This window comes from Vidua macroura, chromosome 1 (assembly GCF_024509145.1).
Source record: "Vidua macroura isolate BioBank_ID:100142 chromosome 1, ASM2450914v1, whole genome shotgun sequence".
Classification (NCBI taxonomy): Eukaryota; Metazoa; Chordata; class Aves; order Passeriformes; family Viduidae; genus Vidua; species Vidua macroura.
In genome coordinates this window covers 49,957,509-49,978,832 of record NC_071571.1, presented here as the reverse complement: position 1 = coordinate 49,978,832, position 21,324 = coordinate 49,957,509, and the positions used below count along the sequence as shown (strand labels likewise).

Genomic DNA, 21,324 nt, shown 5'->3' with positions numbered 1-21,324 from the left:
AGGTTTAAAAGCATGTTAGCACAATGAAAAATGACACAAAGCAGATATTTCAGTCGGGAAGAAGCCACTGGCACTGTAGTCCTCCAAGCAAAGGAGAGAATGCCATCCTTGCCATCCTTGCTCTCCTCTCTCTCAGCACACACCACACTCCAGCTCAGACTGAAGCTGTGATCTCAGCTCCCCTAAGATTAGCACTGATGACAGAAAAGTACCTGCCCTGCTTTGAGGTCATGGTTACATCTTTCACAATGAAGTACGACTCAGTGCAAGAAACACTGTCAATTTTCTTTGACTTTTCAAATAGAAAGTCCAACAGCAAATTTGGTTTTCATTACAGCCAGTTCCACTCTGAAATGAATCTGTAGACTTGAGTCTAAGGTGTGATTGTTGCTGTACTGATATCCAAACTGCTCTGTGTGCATGCATAAGTTCCTATCTCAGAATGGAAAAAGAAGAAAGGAAAAAAAACCACCAACTTGTTTTGTTGAGCATAATTGTATGGATAATCTCAATCCATTACTTTATGCCACAGAACAGTTTTCCATTCACACATCCATCTCCTCTGAAATAGAAGACTATTCTTACATTTTATTCACATAATGGTTTTGATAGAAAATCTGTTTTGCTGCAGATGAGGGCCCTGGAGGTTTTTGGTCTATTGTAATACATAAGAGCTGCCTGACACTGCAGCATTCGTTCTCTAGTGCAATCGCCTAGCAGGGCTAAAAGCACTGATGTCTTTTACAGTTCTGGTATTGCCATTATCCATTTCAATGGGGTTTAAATGTAAAAGTGAAATTGATGGTGTTAAAGCATGAATTTCAATCATGCTAAGAAAGAAGATATTGATGGGAGCCAGCAAGGGAGCTCTGAACAAAAATATTGCAAGGAAGTAGCTGAAAGGCTGATTACTATAAGGCCAGTGATTCTATGTTTTCAAGTTACAGAGCTGCCACACGTTAAAAGATGCCTGTTCATGTTGCATAACTCAAGACAAAGTGTGTTTGCCCCCTCCGTGTTATGGGTCTCCTTCCTTCTCACTGAGATGGGACTTCATGGGAAAAATCTTCAAGTCTTAGTTCAGCTTTTTATCTGAGATTTAAGACGTCCTTTTTCATTAACTTTTGTAGTAGGGCTGGTTTCTTGTGGCTACAGACTATTGCTGTTCTTGTAAAAATTATACCTTTGCAATTATAGTGCAGCCACCTGTCTGAGGCTGAGTATTTTTGGAGCAGTAGAAGAGACACTTTTGTATCATAGAAATTACAAAGGACACCTTAACTCAGGGTTAGGAAACTAATGAGAAAGCAGTAAGAGTGTTTTGCAGGGGCTTAACGAGGTGTATTTTAATTTTCACAGCAGAGAAGCAGAGCTGTGAGCAACCTTGACACAAATTGAAACAGAATCACAAAGTGTTACTTGGTGCATTGAAGCACGTCTCTCTCAGCTGCAGCTCTGATTCCTCCTTGGATCCCGGCAAATATCCATGGCAGTTTCCTCTGGCACTGTGGTCAGCAATTCCCTTTCCTGCCTCTGCATGCCTTGTCATAAGGCTTACTGCCATCACCAAGAAACATGCAATTTTATGAAAAAACACAGCCATGTCTTGGGGGAATCTCCACATTTATCTTGACTTTCAAACAACTGAAAAGGCTTGATTGATTTGTATTTGTGCTTCCATGACAGCAACATGCTCTGTACCTGTTTAATTGGCTTAAATCAAATTTAAACACTGAGCGAGTTTAAAAGAACAGAACTGCACAAGAGAGCTGTGATCTTCATTACAAAATTATAGTTAAGGTTTCAAAGAAGAAAGTGAAATTATAATGTTGTATTTCAGATAATACAAAAAAAAAATCATCCTTGGACTCTGGTATTTTTATAAATTAAAAACTTATAATTTATAGTGTTCTTTCTAAATAAACTCCCTTTCCCACCTTCTGTCTGCTGCCATACCTCTACTCTGTGGTTTAAGTTCCAGTCCCTGTTTTCTCCATCTACAACTTGTCAGCCTAAAGTGGGAGAAAAATGCCTGTAGGATCAATATGTTCAAACCACTTGAGGAAAGAATTGTGACAATGTACCAAACAAAGTTTGAGGCATAGCGACTGATAAAAGTTCCTAGCAAGAAACTGTAATAATGTGTGTAAAGTGGGTTTTTATACAGTATTTCCTTAGGGAGCCCATTTCTTCTGAAAAGATATCATTTTATTATAAAAATCATTGTTTATGTTTGGCAAAACATTTCTATTGTACTCTTAATAAAAATACTTTTTCCCCTTAAAGTGATTTGAGATGAATGTATACTAGAATGCAAAAATATGATTTTATCTTTATAGGCATTTCTCATTAAGAGTCTTTGAAAATATCTCTCTCAAGGTACAGATTCTCCAATTCTGTCTGCATTGTTTGTATTTATCCTCTCACCAATAACATCTGCAGACAAGGTTTTCTTCAAAGTCAAAACGTAGCATTTTGAATTAAATGTAAAATCCTTAGTGATGGAGATCTTCAGCAGGCTGGATGTAGCCCTAAATAAAAATGGATTCATTTTGTTTCAATAAGAAGGTGATGAAGGTTCCATCTGAACCACCTGCCTATCTGGCCCTGCAGTGGCACTCAGAAGCAGCGGTCCTTCTTGCAAGTGTGCTGTGGTAAAGATGTGAAATCTTTGCCATAAGGCTGGACCCTGCTGGATAAATCCACAAACAATACCAATCCTAAAAACTCTGGAATGTCCGACTGGTCACATACAACTGAAAACTGCTGTCCTGTAAAGACAAACCAGCACTTGGGTTATGCGCTCTCATAGTTAAGGATTTAACCCACAATGTCCCAGCATTGCAGACTAAGTTTATGTCAAATTGCATTTAATGGTTTCAAGTTTGCAAGATAATTAGAAATATGTAAATACAATACTGCAAAATATATAGCTGTTTCATATAGCAGGTCCTACTCTTTTTTAGTTTATTGAAATATTAATTATAATAATATTGGTCTCTTTTGGTGAAGTGAGGTGGCTGGGACACCTTTCTCGCTGAAGAGAGGTATGTCTCCAGTAGTACTTGAATTTTATAGCTCTCACATTCACAGCAATTTTACTTGTTGTGTGTTCTTCATATTTTAGGCTAACAAATTTGGTAATATTCAAGGAAGGTAAAGCTAGGGATCTAAAATACTTATTTAAGTTACAAAGACATGAAAGCATTTCTACAAGGTTATTCAGGGCAGCTAAATTAGCTCCTGAACAGAGATTGTATTAATATATTCCTGGCTTTTTGTCTGAGTCCCACTTATTTCATGTGAGTTTATTCAGCAAGTAATATCTTTTTGAGGGTCTGCCAGCAGCTAGCATATCTGTAGGCCCCAGGAAAATAAAATAGAGATATCGAGGTACATCTGCAAATGGAAGAGCATATACAAAGTCCATCTGGATCCTGTATTTACAGATTATTGACAAAGCATTCATACATCTAGACCATAAGCAACCCTAATATTGAGAGAGCACTTTGAAAAGTGAGAGAAAGAGACCTGAGACCAAGAATGAAAATAAAATTCAATACCTTTTTTATCTGTGCTGCTTTAGCACTAGGTATGTTTTCAGAGAAAAACTTTGCAAATAATGAGCATTTTTTGCCCATGCAGGCTTATGATATGAAGATTATTGACATTTCTATAGAAATCATTAGTGGCATTCAATCTGGAAATTACTGATTTGTATAAGGAGACTAAATAGTAATACATGTTGAAAACTAGCTGATCTAGCCTAACTGGTTAATTTACAAACCCATACCTGTTTCATGAATGCCTATTTCTTCCCATTTTCACTGCTCAAATGTGTGTTTACACATATGCACACACAAAATCTCAATTAAAACTTTCCTCCTGGGATGCATTAAACTAAATGGAAAATGGCTTCTTTTTCCAAATACACTAAATCCTGCAGAGGCAGAATTTAATGGAGGGTATGGAATAGTACTATGGAAATCTTTTGGAAAAAGTACATAGTACTTTTCCATAAGTACTAGTCCATAGTACTATGGAAATATGCTTTTATTTATCCCTAAAAATCTGCTAATTCATATGTTCAATTTAAAATTTAATAGAGATTAATAATTACTCAAATAATAAAATTTCTGAAATGGGTGTAGGCCAGTAGAGTAATATATCATCACAGCTGATCTTGTGAAGCTTCAGCCATCCTCATTCATATTCATCCAGTGCTAAACAGACAAATTATATCATTATCACCTACTTCAGTAATCAACAATGGAAAACCAACATCTGAGACTTTGGACTGGCATGGAAAATAGTAGTATTGTGTCTATTAGCTGGAATACTAAGGACTCAGCTGTGATGACATCATGAGTGATATTCTAATAAATTTCTGAAGCTGGATACATAAGCATTCTGATGAAACTAGAATGAGCTGTTTCAGTCTCTCATTGGCTTACTGTATCACCTCTATCATCATCATAGAATCATTATAACATGGCCTGGGTCAGAAGAGACCTTAAAGATTGTCTTGTTCCAGCATCCGTGCTGAGGACAGGGACACTTTCCACTAGACCAGGTTGCTCAGAATCCTATTCAGCCTTGCCTTGAACACTTCCAGGGATGGGGCATCCACAGTTTCTCTGGACAACCTGTTCCAGTGCCTCACCATCATCACAGCAAAGAATTTCTTTCTAATATCTAATCTAAACTTACTGGCAATCATTTTGAAGGCATTCCCTCTTCTCCTATTACTTTGTGCCCTTGTAAGAAGTCCCTCTCCGTCTTTCTTGTATCTCCCTTCAGGTAGTGGAAGGCAGCAGTTAGGTCACCCCAAAGCCTTCTCTTATGAATCTTACGATCTTCTTATTAAGAGAATCTTACCTGCTCTTATATCTTATGACCTTTTTATTTTTTCATTGTAATGCTACTTTGCACTGAATTTGACTGTTGTTCTAGCTAAAGTACAGTAATGGATGTTATTAATTGTTATATTTCTCCAGTGGGAATGTACTAGGGGACTATTAAGTTCATATGTTAATTGTGTCTGTATTGATTAGCTTCATTTACTGGATTTTTCCTGTGATTTAAATTAATAGGCTTCTAATAGACATGGCTACACTTTCAGGAGGGGGTATAGATGTGTAGAATAATTTTGAAGACAAGTCACACATGCAGCAATATATGAAAGCAAAGCAAGTTCCTGAAGTGAGGCAGACACCAAATTAGTGTTTTGCCCCTCTGTCTGATATCCCATGATAGTCTTACTATAATAAAATATAGTAACAACATTTGAGTATGACTGGACATGATAAATTAAGAGCTTGAAAATAAATTTACCGTTAACATGTTCTGTCTTCTGAAACCTGACACACCATGCCCAGAAATACAAAATGGAGGTAGCAACAATCAAGGTGCTTGGGGTTCTTTCTTCAGCACAGACAGCACTGTAGCATAGATGAACTTTAAAATCTCCAACTTTTCCAACAGCTTTAAGGGAGCACTGAAACATGTCTTTCCTGTCTATCCTCTGCAGGGAATTACTGGAATGCAGCTTCTTTCGTTACTTCATCATCTTACCTCCACTTCTCCACCTTCCAAGGGGAAACCAGTGCAGACATCTCTTTCTACTTCAAAACATCAGCCTCAGATGGGGTGTTTCTTGAGAATCTGGGGAACACGGACTTCATCAAACTGGAGCTGAAATGTAAGTATAAGTTTCCTATTCATGTTCTCAGCAGTTGAAGTATTATGTTGAATAGTAGCTTTTTAAAAATGTGTACTCTTTAGTAAAATGTGCAAGCTGTCTAAATCCTGCAAAAACTTCCAAATCAAGCTGCTTGACATATTTTCAAGTTGCCTTTTGTGAAAGGAGTGCTTGAAGTATATTTGAATTGTTCATTGAGGGGAAAATACAAAGACAAATAAAACTGGTAACATCAATTACAATAATGACACTGACCTGAAAAGGGTTTTGAAAATTGCATGTCAGAATTATTTCTTCAAAATTTATGTCTTTGACTCTGTATGCTTTTCTATTTTATTTCATGGTTGCTTTGGAAACAGGGGAAAGAAGGAAAAAAGAGGCACCATCCTAATCAGCACTGCAAGGAGCCAAAGAGCTGAAAACTTGCATATGATATTTAAAAGCCATAAAATATCTCATAAAAATAAATCTTTATCAGCATTATCTGTTAGCAAAATCGCTGATCTGAAAAAGAGGGTATAATGACACCAAGAGGCAAGTCAAATTTATTATTCAAACCATTTTTAGTGGCCCAGGGGCAAACTTTCTGAGGAAGATGCTGAAATCCTCAGCTGTGCCTGAACTCTGCTTAGTGGAGTTGAAGCAGTTGGATTAGGGGGAAACATGTTTTATGTCTCCTTTGTTCTCCCCTGACCCTGCCATAAATGGGAGCAGGGAAGAGGCCCTCTGTGCTATGTGTGGTTGTTATTACAGCCTCTAGCAGCCCGTCACAGCCTCCCTGCACTCCAGCACTGGGACACTGGGAAAAGCATGTGTGCTTCTTTTCACTGCAGGAGCTGCTCATGGATGCCAAGGACCCAGATCTAAATGTTGATACACAAAAGTCAGTGAGTCATTAATGTTGAAAGAGAAGCAGAAGAATAATATGTATTTTTATGCAGATTCAATGTGATTTACATACACACATCTAATTTGAAAACAAAGAGCCATTTTCAACACTTCCCAAAGTTTAAACACACAAATCAGAATGTAGAAATTTAGAAACCACTAAGAGGCTCCTTTAAAATGCATTTAAATTTTTCCCCCCAAGTAAGAATAAAATGCCAAGTTCCATTTGGATGACTTTTTTTCCTTTCTACAACAAATTTAGTTCACATTGCTTAATCCAATTTCTCTAATCTGCAACTTCAGTGAATCAAAATTGCTCCTATTGAGTCACAGGGAATAGTCTTATTTGCTTTACCAAGGGGAAAAGCCTTTTAATAATAAAGTGGCAGCTATTTTTAATTTTCCTTTGAATTTAAGTAGTACTTACAGTCAGCTGAGGTGGGCATCTTCAGAGCTTCTTGCTCTTCTACTTTATGGAAGATGCTCTCAGCCATTTCAATCAGACCAGCCATGTTGTTGGTCACTTAGCTCAAAAGTAACACTATCATTGTGTAAAGGTGACTTGACAGCAACTAAAATTCTTTTGAGTTCAGCTCAGGGTAAATAATAATCATCCTACAGTGGCCGGCTGAATAGATGTACCAGTTCAAGAAAGTGGCAGTGTGCTCAGAGCATCATTATACAGGACTTCAATTTTAAACCTTTTTAAACCTATGCTTGAGATCCGCTGATTTTGCTGAGACCTGGCATATGCATAAATTTAACTTCTGCTTCATGTCCCTGAATCTAAGATTCAGATTATAAATTCTTGATGGAAGAATTTGAAATATCATCTGTAAGAAAAGATTAAAAACTACTGTAAGAACTATGTAGACTGTATTTGCTAAATAATACAAAGCAGTTCATTTGATATAGTTGCGTTTACTCTACCCTTTTTCTCTGGAAACTATTGCTTGACATTTTCAGAGCCCCAGGAAAAGGCCTTCCTGTGACTTAAGTGTTCTACAGGTCACAAATGAAAAAGTGGATTCAGTAATAAAAAGAAACTCACCCTCTCTCCTGAATTACACATTTATTAATGAATGTTTGTTTTACGTATTTTTGGGGGGTTTTGTTCTAGTCTGCACTTACGGTTTTCTGTAATTCATTTAAATGAAGAGGAATGTTTCAGAATTTCGAAGTACCTTACATGGCTTTACAGTAGACTCTGCTGCTTCTTAAGCCTGTTTCCTTTTTATAGAAGTCCTGTAAAATTAATATGTGAATTTGTTCCTAAACAGGAATATAAATTTATGTCAGTAAGGTAATTACAGAATTATCCCCAAACTCTGAAGAAGTTTTCCTTTGGCAAGCTGCTTTTTAGCTACCTATCACATTCTCTAATAGAACAGCTATTTTGTATTAAAGGCTTTTTACATAAAATTACCATCTTTTTACATAAAAAGACCATCACCACATATTTACTGAAAGCTGTTGTGCTTCACCCAGAGGATTGGTTTTGTCTGTTCATTGCCTTCTCATACAGGTACAGTTCTCACTGGAGAAGGATGGCTTCCTACAAAACCTGTTCTCAATTTCTTTACTTTTTACCATTATAAAAGGAAAAATCAGCATCCTGCATGTACAAATTCTTTCTTTTTCCCTTATGTGTAAAATAGCTGTGTGTACCTGTGATACATGGTTAATGATGCATAAGCTGAGCTCTATAGACCAGAAACCAAAAGGTTCTACAGTATCCAGTATTTTAATCAGCTTGCTGCACTTGGTGAATGCATTAGGGAAACAAATCATTCAGTCTATTAAAATTCTTAGCTTCAAGTCTTTGGAAAGGAGTTTGCATGTTTTATTCTGAGCACAAAAGTGGTTACTAGGAACACTCATTAAATAATTTTACTGCATGCTGTCTTTGAGTCTAATAATTCTTGAATCTTATATTGTCTTAGGGACTAATAATTGCACAGATTTTCTAACTCTCCTGATTTATGTGAAAAAGAGGTGACATTTACAGTATCTTGAAGAGTGACTTCATTTGCCTTCAGCAAAACCTCAGATTGCCATCTCTGAGAAAGAGGAATAGAGAAAAGAAGGGAAGACCATGTTTTTTTAATTTCATAAATAGCTTTTGCAAACAGCTGACAAGGAATGGGGTCAAGAAAAAAACAGGGATAAAATGGTACTATGAATTCCATTTATCAAGCAATTCCTCTGTCAGGCTTGTAGTTGTCGCCATGCATGGAACAGTTGACAGAGATGTAGGATTACCTGAAGCCTCAATTTTTACATACACCATTAAATCTACAGAACTCCATTGTTTTCATAGCTGGCTGGTCAGTTGACAATGCCTAGGATTGCTTAGAAAGGTGGTGGATGAATAAGGTATTAATTTTTCTGTAAGGCAGGGCTTCTACCTCTGGTCAAAATTTCCAGATAATTTTAAAATTAAAACTGGTTTTTAGAGTGAGAAAGAAAGGATGCATTCTCTTTTAAAATGCATTCTCTTTTTTTTTTACTATTTATTTTGTACCTTTATGAAATATGGACTGAAGATTTTAGAGTTATGACTATGAAAATGTAACTATTTCATACCTGAGATGCTTGTCAAATAGATCACATTTGAATTTTCTGTTTGTGAGATATCCCAAGTTTTGGAAAAGATTTGCTCCTGAAAGCAAATTTTGAAGGGGGCATATTTGTGGTAATTTGGGAAGAAGCATCTACCATCACCGTTTCCAGAAAACTCTCTCAATGACACTGTCATATAATTCTAATGAAAGAGATATTCTACTCACTTCTGTAGCTCTTCTCATCCCAGCACCTCCAAGCAATCCACAAACATTAATGAATTGTGTCTCACTGTTACTATTCTGAAGTAAACAGCAAGTCACTTTTGCAACAGAAAAAAATGAGGCTTAGAGATAAAGCTCAGCTTGTATTTGGTCCTGGCATTAACATGTAAAAGAGGAAAGATCTTTCTTATTAATTTTTGTAAAAAGCTGGGAACATTTATAACCACTGCATTCAGGGATGTCGCTTGGCCGATAACCCTTAAAAGTGCCCTAAAAGTCTCCCCAGGGAGTGATCGCTGACCTTGGCAGCTTTGAAAGGGATCATATGGAGTAGCTTGCTAATGAGAGCAGTGGCACAGCTGCAGGATGGGTGTACTTGCTCTGTGTGCAGGGGATGCTCACAGCACCTGACATTTGCTCATGGAAGGTCCCGTGCTGCTTTTGGTGCTCAGCTGTTTGTACACTACTTAGCTGAGACATAAGTAATTCCTCCAAAATCAGACAAGAAGCAGTGACAGACTAGGGAACATGATTCCCATGGCTGTTTGGTTCTGCCCAGACAGTGTTCATTCCTCCAGGCTGAATGCGCTAACACATGACTGATTAATATATTTTCTTGCAAATTTTAATAATTCCATCATGTCTTTCTCCAGAGGCATCCTAAAACGCAATTCTATCATATCAATGAGTTTTCCACATGATTCTCAAAGTCCCATATGTTAAAATAAATGCAACTTATGTTTTCCACCACTTGGTTTTTCACCTCAGTAGGGAAACGGGTGTGACCTTCATTGTTTCTTTTAATTGAGTTATTATTTTGTTTTCTTAGCAGAAGGTCACTTTTCTATAAAACACCCCCCGAGGAAAGCATGTTGCATTAGCTACATGTCAAAGAATGCATAGGACACTGAGGAATCTCTCCATCCCAGAAGCCCACAAGAAGTTATTAAATTAAGTGGAAAAACATTACATTTCTCCTGGGAAATTTATGATCCGAACATTTTTACAACAGTACTTGCAAACTGTTGTTCTATTCCAGGACAATATGAAAGTTTCAAACAAACAAAAAGAAAACCTGGTGTGAAGAACTGCAAGCACCATTCGTTGAAAGACAAGATTCTGTTTCAGATGAGGCAGGTGATGCAGAAATTCCTGATATTCAAACAAACCAATTTATGACTCATCTGAGAAGACCAGTTCCACCTCTATTTTGTTCCAAATTAGGAGATGGGGATAGGTGCCCAGTCTGGCATGTGGGAGCCAGCCAAAGGCAGCAAATTAACAATCCAGCTGGGGAACAGGCTAAAACGGAACAGTGGAAAATTTTAGTCACAGGGCTGTGGGGAAATTAAGGCCACCTTCTTTAACTGACTTGGACTATGGCAGACTATAGTTACAGGTTGCTTTACTTTGGTGTACTTTGTGAAAATGGCATTCATGACTCTTCACCATACAGTGTATTCCCCTCAGCATTAACCCTTTACCCCTTTCCTTTCAAGGGTGATTGGACACCTTTCTCATTGCCATAAATGCCACTATAAAAGTGATTTTATGTGCAGTGTCTTATAAATTAGTTACAGCTCACACAAAGTTCAAGGTGGGAACTGGTTGACACATGCTATTCAGAGCACAGTTGTTCCTGACTTTGCTTTGCACTAAAACCATGAAATACATGGCAAACCATTGCTGGCGCTACCACTCAGTAGCTCATCTCAGGTCTTTGTCCTTATTTCCAGTCTACTTCTTGTTATGCTGACATTGCAGAGGCTTTGTTACCTTCTTCATGTGTGCTAATCATTTTTATGCAGAAAGTAAATACTTGCTATGCCAGATGCTATAGGCTTATGACAGAAACAAACCTTCTGGGTCCTTAATTTTAGACCTTCACAGTCACAGACAGCCAAAATGCATAACCTGTGTCTAGTTTCCTAAATTTATGCAACTCTCTATTGAAAATAGTTTGAATCTTTGCCAGCTGGACAACTGTTTCAGACATCTTTGTTTTCTAAAAGTCTTCTAATTCCTAAGTTTGGTTTGCATCTTTTCTTTCCAGCCTTGCATTCTTGTTTCAGTATTGTTCTTTGGCTGAACTAATTGTTTTCACTTCCCAGCATTTACTCTCCTCTTGTATGCTTGTGGTGCAATCATATTTTCTCTCAGCTTTTAATTGCTGTGTTAAACAAGACAAACTCACATAATCTGTTCTCATAACATATTTTGTCTTGTTCTATTCTCTGGTTAAGTTAATATGGTTCTCCCTACTCACTGCACTTTGAATTCTTTCTTAAACACAGGTAATCCAAACTATCGACATTAATTCTGATAATAGTTTATCAGTGTCCTCTACAATGACATTAATTCTTGTGCTGCCCATTTGTCCTAGAAATTTTTGGCTGATTATACTGGGATACTGTTTGTTATGTATTATTTTTTGACCTCTCCATCCTTGTGTTACTTGCAAAAAAAAAAAAAAAAAAAAAAAAAAAAAAAAAAAAAGACATATGCTGACTTCTTGTGCAAAGGTATTTATTATAATTCCAAATACAACTTGACCCAAATTATATTAGAGGTCCTCTAATTTTCTGATGACCTATACTTCATCCATCTCATCAACAATCTCTGCAATTTTGTTTTCCATCACTGCTCTTTTTGGAAAAAAATCAAATATGCTAAATCTACAACAATTCTCTTCTTCCAAAAATCAGAGGGTTTTTTTTAATCAAAGAAGGATATCCATTGTATTGACTTTGGTAAACTCATTATATGCTTTCATATTGTTTGTGTCTGCCTCACATTAGGCAATGATATCTATTTCACTTGCTGATTTTATGGGCAGTTTTACCTTGATCTACTGCAGGGTAAAATCTTGTCACTAAGTCACTGAAGATATGGTAATTCCATTAGTTTACAAATTCTTTGTAATTACCTGTAATTTGAAGTAAAAAGTCACCAGAAAACTCTCATTATTTTATACCCTGATGCAGGCTGATGTGTACCAAAGCCAATCACAAACATCTCAGCTCCCCTCATCTCTAGAATACATCAGTTATGAGAGCATCCAGACAGTTCCTCCTGCAATTTCCACCTGGTGTTCTCCTCTTGGGATAAACCTCTTTGTTCATCAGAGAGAGCAAAAAGGAGGGGTGGGGGAAGGCGCACATGAAGACATGACTGTCTTTTGTCACTGTCACTCTTACTTTTAATCCCAGTCACCAACATCATGCCATAACTTGAAATGCTGTGAGTGAGGAAATCTGAAAGGGTCCAACCAAGATTCATTTTTTTCCTGAGGCTATGTGGCCTGAATCCTGTGGGTCTTCTGGGCCTAAATTATTTAGATATTTTTGAGAATCATTCTTCTAAGTGGATAAATAGAATCTTGGTACTCAGAAAACTACTTTTTTTTCTTTAAGTTGAACTTTTTAGATAAGGTGTTAGCAATTGTTCTGTTAGCCTATTGAAAGTCTAAATTAGTCTTTATTGGTTTTATCAAGGCAATTCAGTTCTAAAGTAGAAAAAGGTTTTCTGTGACTAGAAGATTACATATAATAAAAGTGGAGGTGTTTTTAATAATAATACAGTGGTATCCATGGTGCTTAAAATATTTATGCAGATGGTTAATTCAAATTATGTCAACAGACTAATTCAAGTAAATATAATTATTTCCTCCCTGGGTGTTTGTAGATAGATGCTAAATGTTCATATAGAGTTCTGGCCACAGATTTTCCTAACACTTTGCAGCATTTCATTATGGTTTAAAAGGTAGTTTAAAAAAAATCAGTTTAAATCATGATGGAAATTAATTCATTGTTAAATCATGTTCCATTCGGGTTCTGCCTTTCTATCTTGCCTTGCTACAGTTGTTCTGTATTTCTGCTCACAACTTTTTGTTTAGAGACTTTGCAGACATATATTTTCTTACATTTTAAAAGGAAAGAAAAACTTAATGTAAAATTTTATTAAAAAGTTAATAAAATGGTAATCTATTTTTTAAGAGCATGAAGGTAGTTACTACGACAAGGCTACCATAACACTACCTTGCATAATTTATACTTTTTATACTCTCTTGATTCAAATGTCTTGACTTTGTTTTTTAAATAGAGCTTTTTGTTTGAATCATGCACTGCAGACACCTCTCCACTCGTACGAAATCTTAGAAACAAATCTGTTATAAATACATAAATCCTCTCACTTACCCTTTTATGTTTTCCACTGCTACAGCAGGAAACAGAAACAGGTCTCCTGTTTGCTTTACATTTCCTGAGACTCATGTATACTCCAGCAAAATAGTTCACAAAAGGTGGCTAAACCAGGCAGCTCCCTCACTCACATACTACATCAAGTATTCTACCTCTAATTGCCATTAAGTCTGAGAACATATTTTTTATCTGCAACAGATCAGCTCTGTTTCCCACTCTTGTACCACTCCATGATACTTCTGGTTTGTATTTTTAGTAGATACTTCTTCCTGCCGCAGGATTAAAAGCAAACAATACCAAAGATATCTTCTTCCATTTTGGGAAATCTACCCTGGATTTTGGAAATTATAAATTATTGCAAGTGTATTTTCCAGAGCAGAAAATCTTTGACTCAAACTTTTGATAAAAGTTTGAGTTAGCTGGGACATAATTAACTGGGTCCATCTACCCCACCCTCTCACAAACACCCATTTCATATACAGAGTTACTACACTAAAAGCAAAATTGAGTCATATTTTTGGATGGCCTTTTTTATTGTGGTAGTAAAGTGCATAGTGCAATGGGGTCCTTACCCTGATGGTGACCCTGGACAGCCACAGAGAAATAAATAGCTGTGAAAAAATTGCTTATAAAAGTGGCACTACAAATGGAACAACCTTAAACAGCCAGGCAGAAAAATCAATAAATTCATAACATCATGAGACCCTGCTGTGATGCAAAAGTTTTTCAGTAGCTACCACCAAGGTACCTAAACACCTTTACAAGTCTTAGCCACAGTCCACAGCAGAACCTACAGCTAATAAACAAATTGCAGAGTAAGGAAAGCACCACAGAAGAGGAAGAAAAGGACACAGGGAATATGCTTTCATAAGAGCACATCACAGAAAAGTGACAGTCTGGATGTCTAGTTTTCAAACCTGCTCCAGGCTCTTACCACTTTAAGTATGATGCACAATTTACAGTTTTGACTGATTTTTATTACATTCAAATGTGACATATTTGAGAGAGGCGTCAATATCCTTGTGTCTGTTTGTAAGCACTTAAACACATTGCTCAGCAGCTTCAGAACTGTGCTAAATTCATAACAATTTTTCATAGAAAAATAAGCCGCTCTCTCTCTGCTCTAAAAACCTCTCTGATGCTTTACCATGTTCAGACAAAATCTGTTTTCATGAACATTACCACCTGCTTTTATTTTGCCTTTCATCCAAAAAAAAAAAGCTATCAGTTACACAAAACCCTTTATATGCTGCATGGGAGAGCTCTGTTCTGATGTCTCTGCTTCCCCCTTGTTGTGCTGCCTTCTGTTGTATGGGAGCAATTCAGTTTCATGGTAAAGTGCTGCAGTTAAAAGGATATAATGAAGTATATTATAAGCCACTACAGACAGGAGAACACACACCTCCTCCCCTTTTCCACTCAGTGCACTGACTACAGTTCCCTTTGTGTGAATCATCTGTCACAAAAGAGAACAGGAGATATTGCTGCTGTATTTTTTTTAAGCATTAGTAACTCTCATGAGATGAATCAACAGACCTTCAATGAATCACTGTTCCTGTTCCTTCCTTCTTTCCAGGCAGCTAAGTAGTTATTGGAAGAGAGCTGGCTGGATGGGAGGTAACATTTATCTGAAATTGTATTTATTGCCATAGAATTACAGCAAGTGGGTTTTTTTCAAGTCCTGCTCTAACCATCTAATGTTTGGCTTTAAACAAGTCGTTTCACATTTCTTTTCTTTGGTTCCTTGTTTATGCAGGACAGATATTTTTTTTTTTTTGTTCTTACTGCCCATGGCTGAAAATTGCTGTATCAACTAAAATACAACCATAAAAGTTTGGAAGTTGTTTCCAAGTGCTTATCTACAAGACAACTGCAGTGCAATTAGCATAACTGAAGCAATTAATAAATAATTATAATAAATAAATTTCTTCTTAGGGCATATTTGGCCTTTGCATGATCTTTTATGAGAAAACTTAGTACTTCCATTAACTCAATTATTTCTGTCCCCCAGAGCAATCTAATGTACTGTGTAGGAAGACTGGTATTTATTTTTGAGTGGTTCATTGGCAGTCAAGATTATTTCAAAATGAGATAAAATAACTTAGTTATTATCAAAATTAAATCCCTCTTTATCTTTGTCCTTACACAGATGTTTACTCATGATGAAAAAGGTGCTGTACTGAGTTCTGATGTCCCTTCATTTTGAGCTCCAGTATAGCTATGCCTTTCCAAAATATTGCAAGTTATGTAAGTGCTTGTCTGCCAGTAGAAAGGGAACTGCTGTCTCTCTGTAAGGAGAGAGAAGCCAGGATTTTTTTTTTTTTTTTTTTTTTACTACCTTGCACCTGAAGAGTTTTTGGCCAGTTTCAGGTAGCCTGTATTCAGTGTAGTACAGTACTTCTGAGTCAACTGGTATATGTTGCATATTTAAGATTAAAACCAGAGGTGAAGATAATGAGGCTCAACATGGATACAATAGGCAAAGGTTATTACAGTAGAGAGAGTCTATTCCAACATAGGCAACGAAAGAAAAAAGTTATTCAGTCAGACAGACAAATACATGAAAATCTGTTTCATCAGTCATAAAATTATGATTGAATTATAAATTATGAAAGAATTATTTTAAGATATTTGATTCCCATTAATCCAAAGATGCTTTGTTCCTGTAAACTGAAACTAGAATTTAGACTTAATACCTGTCCAGTTGTTGAAATTACTGGTCCAGCTGTAAATGTTACTAGAAAAAAGATATTAAAGTTTTGTGAAGAAAGAAGGACAATAATGCATAAAGCTCACTCCTTTTAAATATATAGCAAAACAATTTATTTGTGTGCAGTCTTGTCTTATAATGTAACAACAAAGTCAAATACATAAGAAAACAGCAGCTCTTGCTGAATCAGGTCAACATCTCTCAGTAGATCTGATTCCCTGTCCATTCTCAAAGAAATGTCACTACAAGTTTACAGCTGCCAAATGTAGATACTGCACACAGCAGAGACTGAATCAAGTGCCTTCAGGCTGCAGACCAAATGGTGGAGAAAATGAGGATCAAAAATATGAGGATAGACACTTTAGGGGGTGCTTTTTCCTACATTCAACAAAGCGTTTTCCTTTATTTTTCATTCTGGTTTTGGGTGGTTTTTTTTTTGGTTTTTTTTTTTTGTTTTTTTGGGTTTTTTTTTTTTTGGTTTTTTTTTTTTGGTTTTTTTTTTTGGCATGCAGGAAACTTTGAAAATTTCAAGATAAAAACAAACTGAAAAGGTCAAAAGCAGCTTCAGACATTCTGAAGAATGATGTATTCTTAATGAAATTGCATAGGAATTGAATAAATTCTGTTCCCCATAAATGTTTAGCAAATCTTTAGTCTTTGGGAAAAAATCCACCCTTGGATTACTATTTGTATCTTTTCTAAATATTATGTTATAATTTCTTCCAAAACTTCGATGATTAAAGCCATTCAGCTATACATGTTTTCATTCCTTTATCTTTCATTTATAAGTTAATTTCCCTTCGCCTTTCTATACATGTTTATAGACTTCCTGTGACTGAAGGTAAAATGTGTTTAAAAATATTTCCTCCAGGCAGCAAGAATTTCATTGAGAGAAATCAGTAATACTGTTACAGAATGTCAGAAACCACTAATATTTAAAATTAACTTTACAGATATATCATCAAAATGTTAGTGCCAATAGCTGTACCTCTTACTGTACGTCCTTTTTTTCCAGGAAGTAGTATTTTACCAACACATATGGTAATCTCTCTTCCCACACATCTCAAGTCCCTGAACATCAGGGCAGGGACTGGGAGGAAAAGGTTTCTCTCATTGCAACTCAACTCAGCTTCATAGAGCTGTGGGATTGACAAGATGCATCCCATGGTCCTGAGAGAATTTGCTACTGTAGTTGTCAAGCTATGCTCTGTGATATTTGAAATACCATGACACTCAGGCAAAGTCTCCAGTGACTGGGAAAAGGCAAAGAGAACCCTGGGAACTACTGGTCAGACTTAACTCTCTGCCTGGTAAGATCACAGAACAGATCCTCCTGGAAGCTATGTCAAGACATATGCATGACAGGGAGGTGATTAGAGACAGCCAACATGGCTTCACCAAGAGAAAATTGTGCCTGACTAACCATCCCAATTTTCTCACGAATCTGGGAGAACATCTCATTGGGTCTCATAGACTTACGAACATTCAAGTTCCTCAGATGGTCATGAACCTCATCTCTACTTATAGTGAGAGTTGCTTTGCTCCCCCAGTCCCCATCCTGATGTCCATCCACTGGAGAGGCATGGGAAGAAAGGACATCATTGAAGACTTGAAGGAAACAGAGGTGTTGACTACCTCAGCCTTATCCTCATCCATTGTTACAAGTGTTCCACCACTGTTTATCAGGGGTGGATGCACCTTCTTTGACCTTCCTTTTCTGGTTAACAGACCTGTGGATGCCCTTCCTGTTATTCCTTGCATCCCTTGCCAGGTTCAGCTTCACCTTGGCCTTCCTCAGCTGTATTTCATCTCTGTACTCTTCCCAGGTTTCCTGTCCTTGTTTCCACTGCCTGTGCATTTGCTTCTTTCCCTTTAATTTAACCAGCACTTCCCTACTCAGCTATGCTCATCTCTTGTTTTCCCTGCCTAATTTCTTGCTCCTGGGGATTGCCAGCTCTTGTGCTCTATGGAAGACTTCCTTAAAAATCTTCCAGCTCTGCTCTGCTCCCCTTTCCCTGAGGGCAGACTCCCTGGGAATCCTATTAAATAGCTCCCTGTGGAGCTGGAAGTTTGCTTTCCTAAAGTTTGCCTGACTTTAATCCTTACCCTATCCATATATCTCAGGGCTGCAAAATCCACCTGTGCATGATCTTGATGCCTTGAGAGGCTACCTAGAGCAGAGGCTAGACAGAGTTAAAGGAATAAAGTAGGTATTTATTAAAAGGTCTTCAAAGGATACACCCTGGGCAGTACAAGAGCCTGGCCGTGGCTCTACCCAAGATGGACGCCGGGTCATGAGTTTTCACACTTTTATAAGTTTTGGTCCAATTACAGCTTCAGGTTATGAAATCACATCCTCTCTGATTGCTCTCCTCAATTTTCTGTTGTTTATACTTTTTGGGCCCAAAGCTGCAAAGGTGTTCTGGGTTCTCAAACTGGAAAAGTATTGTTTTGTCCAATTAAACTGTGAAGAGAACTTGCTAACACTTTATATGAAGTTCAGAGTTATATACTAATGCAGTACAGAATCTGGAAAATATGAAAGATAAAACTTAAGGAATCAGTCCCTTCAGCTCAGGCTGTCTCCAGTCTTGATGTCCCAAATTCACTCGTTACATTGGTGACCCTCAAACACAGATGGATTGTTCATTCCCTACTAAATATCAGCTTGTTCTAAAGGTTCAGAGAGACAATGAACCTCACTTGTATTGTATCTTTTGGATGGATTTACACATAAGAAGTGGGTCTTATATAATGTTAAATGAAAGCAATAGCTTTACTCACCCTTTTTTCCTTCTTGTCACTTACATAAATGACTGCATAAGATTCAAAAGAATGTAAGGTTTCATGATTTTTCTTTATTTTACCTGTAACCCGCAGGCAAATATACAGTCTGTCTAGTCTGTACAATGAGCCCCTATGCTAGAGAGATGCCTGAGCTGTTTCTGAGAAAGATATAGCATGTCCACATAAATCAGCACTCAGCCATGCTGGGATTGATCCTTGGTGCAGTACAGTCTCTCATTAGAACTAATTACTGTTGGCACAGCATCATGCTGATGCAGCTGTGCAGCTTCCAGAGCTGGTTCATTTGACTCTTAGCTCAGGGATCACTGAAGTCTTGGGCATGGATGTGCACTGTCATTTGGTCGAATGAAGCTTCTGCTCATTAGTTCAAATGGACTTTTCATTTGGGAATTAGATAAATGATGAAGCCATCCAATGCTTAGTCTCATTATTGTAAAAACAGTTATGATTTTTGACAACTACCTGATTATTAACAGACAGCCAAGCTACACAGTAATTCCTGTATTGCAGTCAAGCAACTTGGATCAACAATTTTTCTCTGTTATGTTGCATTGGTAGCTTTAATTTTAAGTCATGTTCTTAAAGCAGGTCCTGTGTTCCAATATGGCACTTCAGGGTAGCATCTCTAGCCCTTTCCACCTATTTCTGGCAGCCAGGAACAACCTACCAAGGCTGTTTCCATGTCAGCATTGGCATGGCCTCTCTCAGCCCTGTGCAAATGAGGGCACCAGGGAAGGCAGTTTAGAGATGACTTTGTGAAACTATCTTTAAACAAAAAGATCTGAGTAAAAGTGGGAAAGGTGGACAAGATATTTGCTTTCAAATAAACAAGATATTTACTTTCTTCTTTTCTATCCAGAGTTTTCTTTTCTATCTATTAAAGGCAATGGGAAGGATTCAAATCCTGATGATTGGTGATAAGGTCTCCCCCAAGCCTTCTTTCTCAAAGCTAAACATATATCAGACCTGATCTTGACCATTTGATGATCTTGTCCATTTGATAGATAGAAATATCTATCAACTCTCTCTTTTTGTTAAGTTTTCTTTATTTTCAATCATTTCACTGAATTCTGTCTACAGGTTTAGACAGTGAGCCCTTTGTCAGAGGTGTATCTACAAACAAACTGTCCAATAAGTTTGGCAGATATTGCCCTTACAGAGCTACAATATTTTCAAGCTGTTGTTTTCTCAGAACAAATATCTCTCTGGCAGATTCAGTTTACAGTTTATAGCTTATTGTTGTAAGCTATTTTACAGCCAAGTGACTGAACTCTGATTCTAGATGTAACATGGCATTTATGTTCTAAGAACGGGATTTTGAAAGGTTTCTAAAGAAGTTAGAAATTCATCCCTTTGATGTAAGTCAACTAAAACATCAGTCAATCCCATGTGAAGGGTATAATAATACATCAGGGGATGTAAGAGAAACAAAGTACAAGGGAGGACATGAAACTGTGTGTTTCAAAGAAAGGATAACGGGGGAGAAGGAGGGAAACAGAGAGATGGGCATACATTAGAGAGGTGGTTGAGAGAAGGGCTGTAATCTGTCTTCCTTTTTTTTCCCAGTTTATATGTCTTGAGAACATCCACCTGCTGCTTAGCATCTTATAAGTACCCACCCATCCATTAACATCTCTTTCTTTGCTGGCAGCCTCATTATAATTATAGATCCGAGCCTGAAATTCAACAAAAATCAAACTAGAAAAGAGGGGAGAAAAAAGATACTTGAAACACAAGGAGTTCAAGGAAAATGGGAGATCTAGCTGGTCACAGATCTTGAAAGCCAGAAATGTCTATCGGTTCATGTAACTTGACCTTGTGCATAGCAAAGGACATAGAAATGTGTGCTGCTTCCCTTGCAGCTGACCTTCAGAACTTCTGCTTAACTAAAGCATATGTACCAGAAAGCCTTGAAAGAAACATAGAATCCTGCAGACAGTGCAGTCATAGAATCATAGAATCACAGATCAAAGCATACCAGCTTAGAAGGGGCCTCAAGGATCATGTGGTCCAACCTTTCTTAAAAAAAACACAGTCTAGACAAAATGTCCTAGTGCCCTGTCCGGCTGAATCTTAAAATGTCCAGTGTAGAAGAACCTACCATTTCCCTGGAGACATTATCCCAGTAGCTGATTGTTCTCATTGTGAAAAATTTCCCTCGTGTGACCCCAAGAGTAATTTGTAGCCATTACCCTTCATCATTTCCATGTGACTTCCTATCAAAATGATGTC

General features: G+C 37.2%; 1 protein-coding gene across 1 annotated transcript in view; it reads left to right on the top strand.

Moving 5' to 3' along the window:
• CNTNAP2 (contactin associated protein 2) overlaps positions 1-21,324 on the top strand; it is a 1,032,011-nt gene that overhangs the window by 918,321 nt on the left and 92,366 nt on the right. Inside the window, exon 16 of the mRNA XM_053975055.1 lies at positions 5,531-5,701. Within this exon, the coding sequence (XP_053831030.1) occupies positions 5,531-5,701 (171 nt within the window). The remainder of the gene's footprint in view (positions 1-5,530; positions 5,702-21,324) is intronic.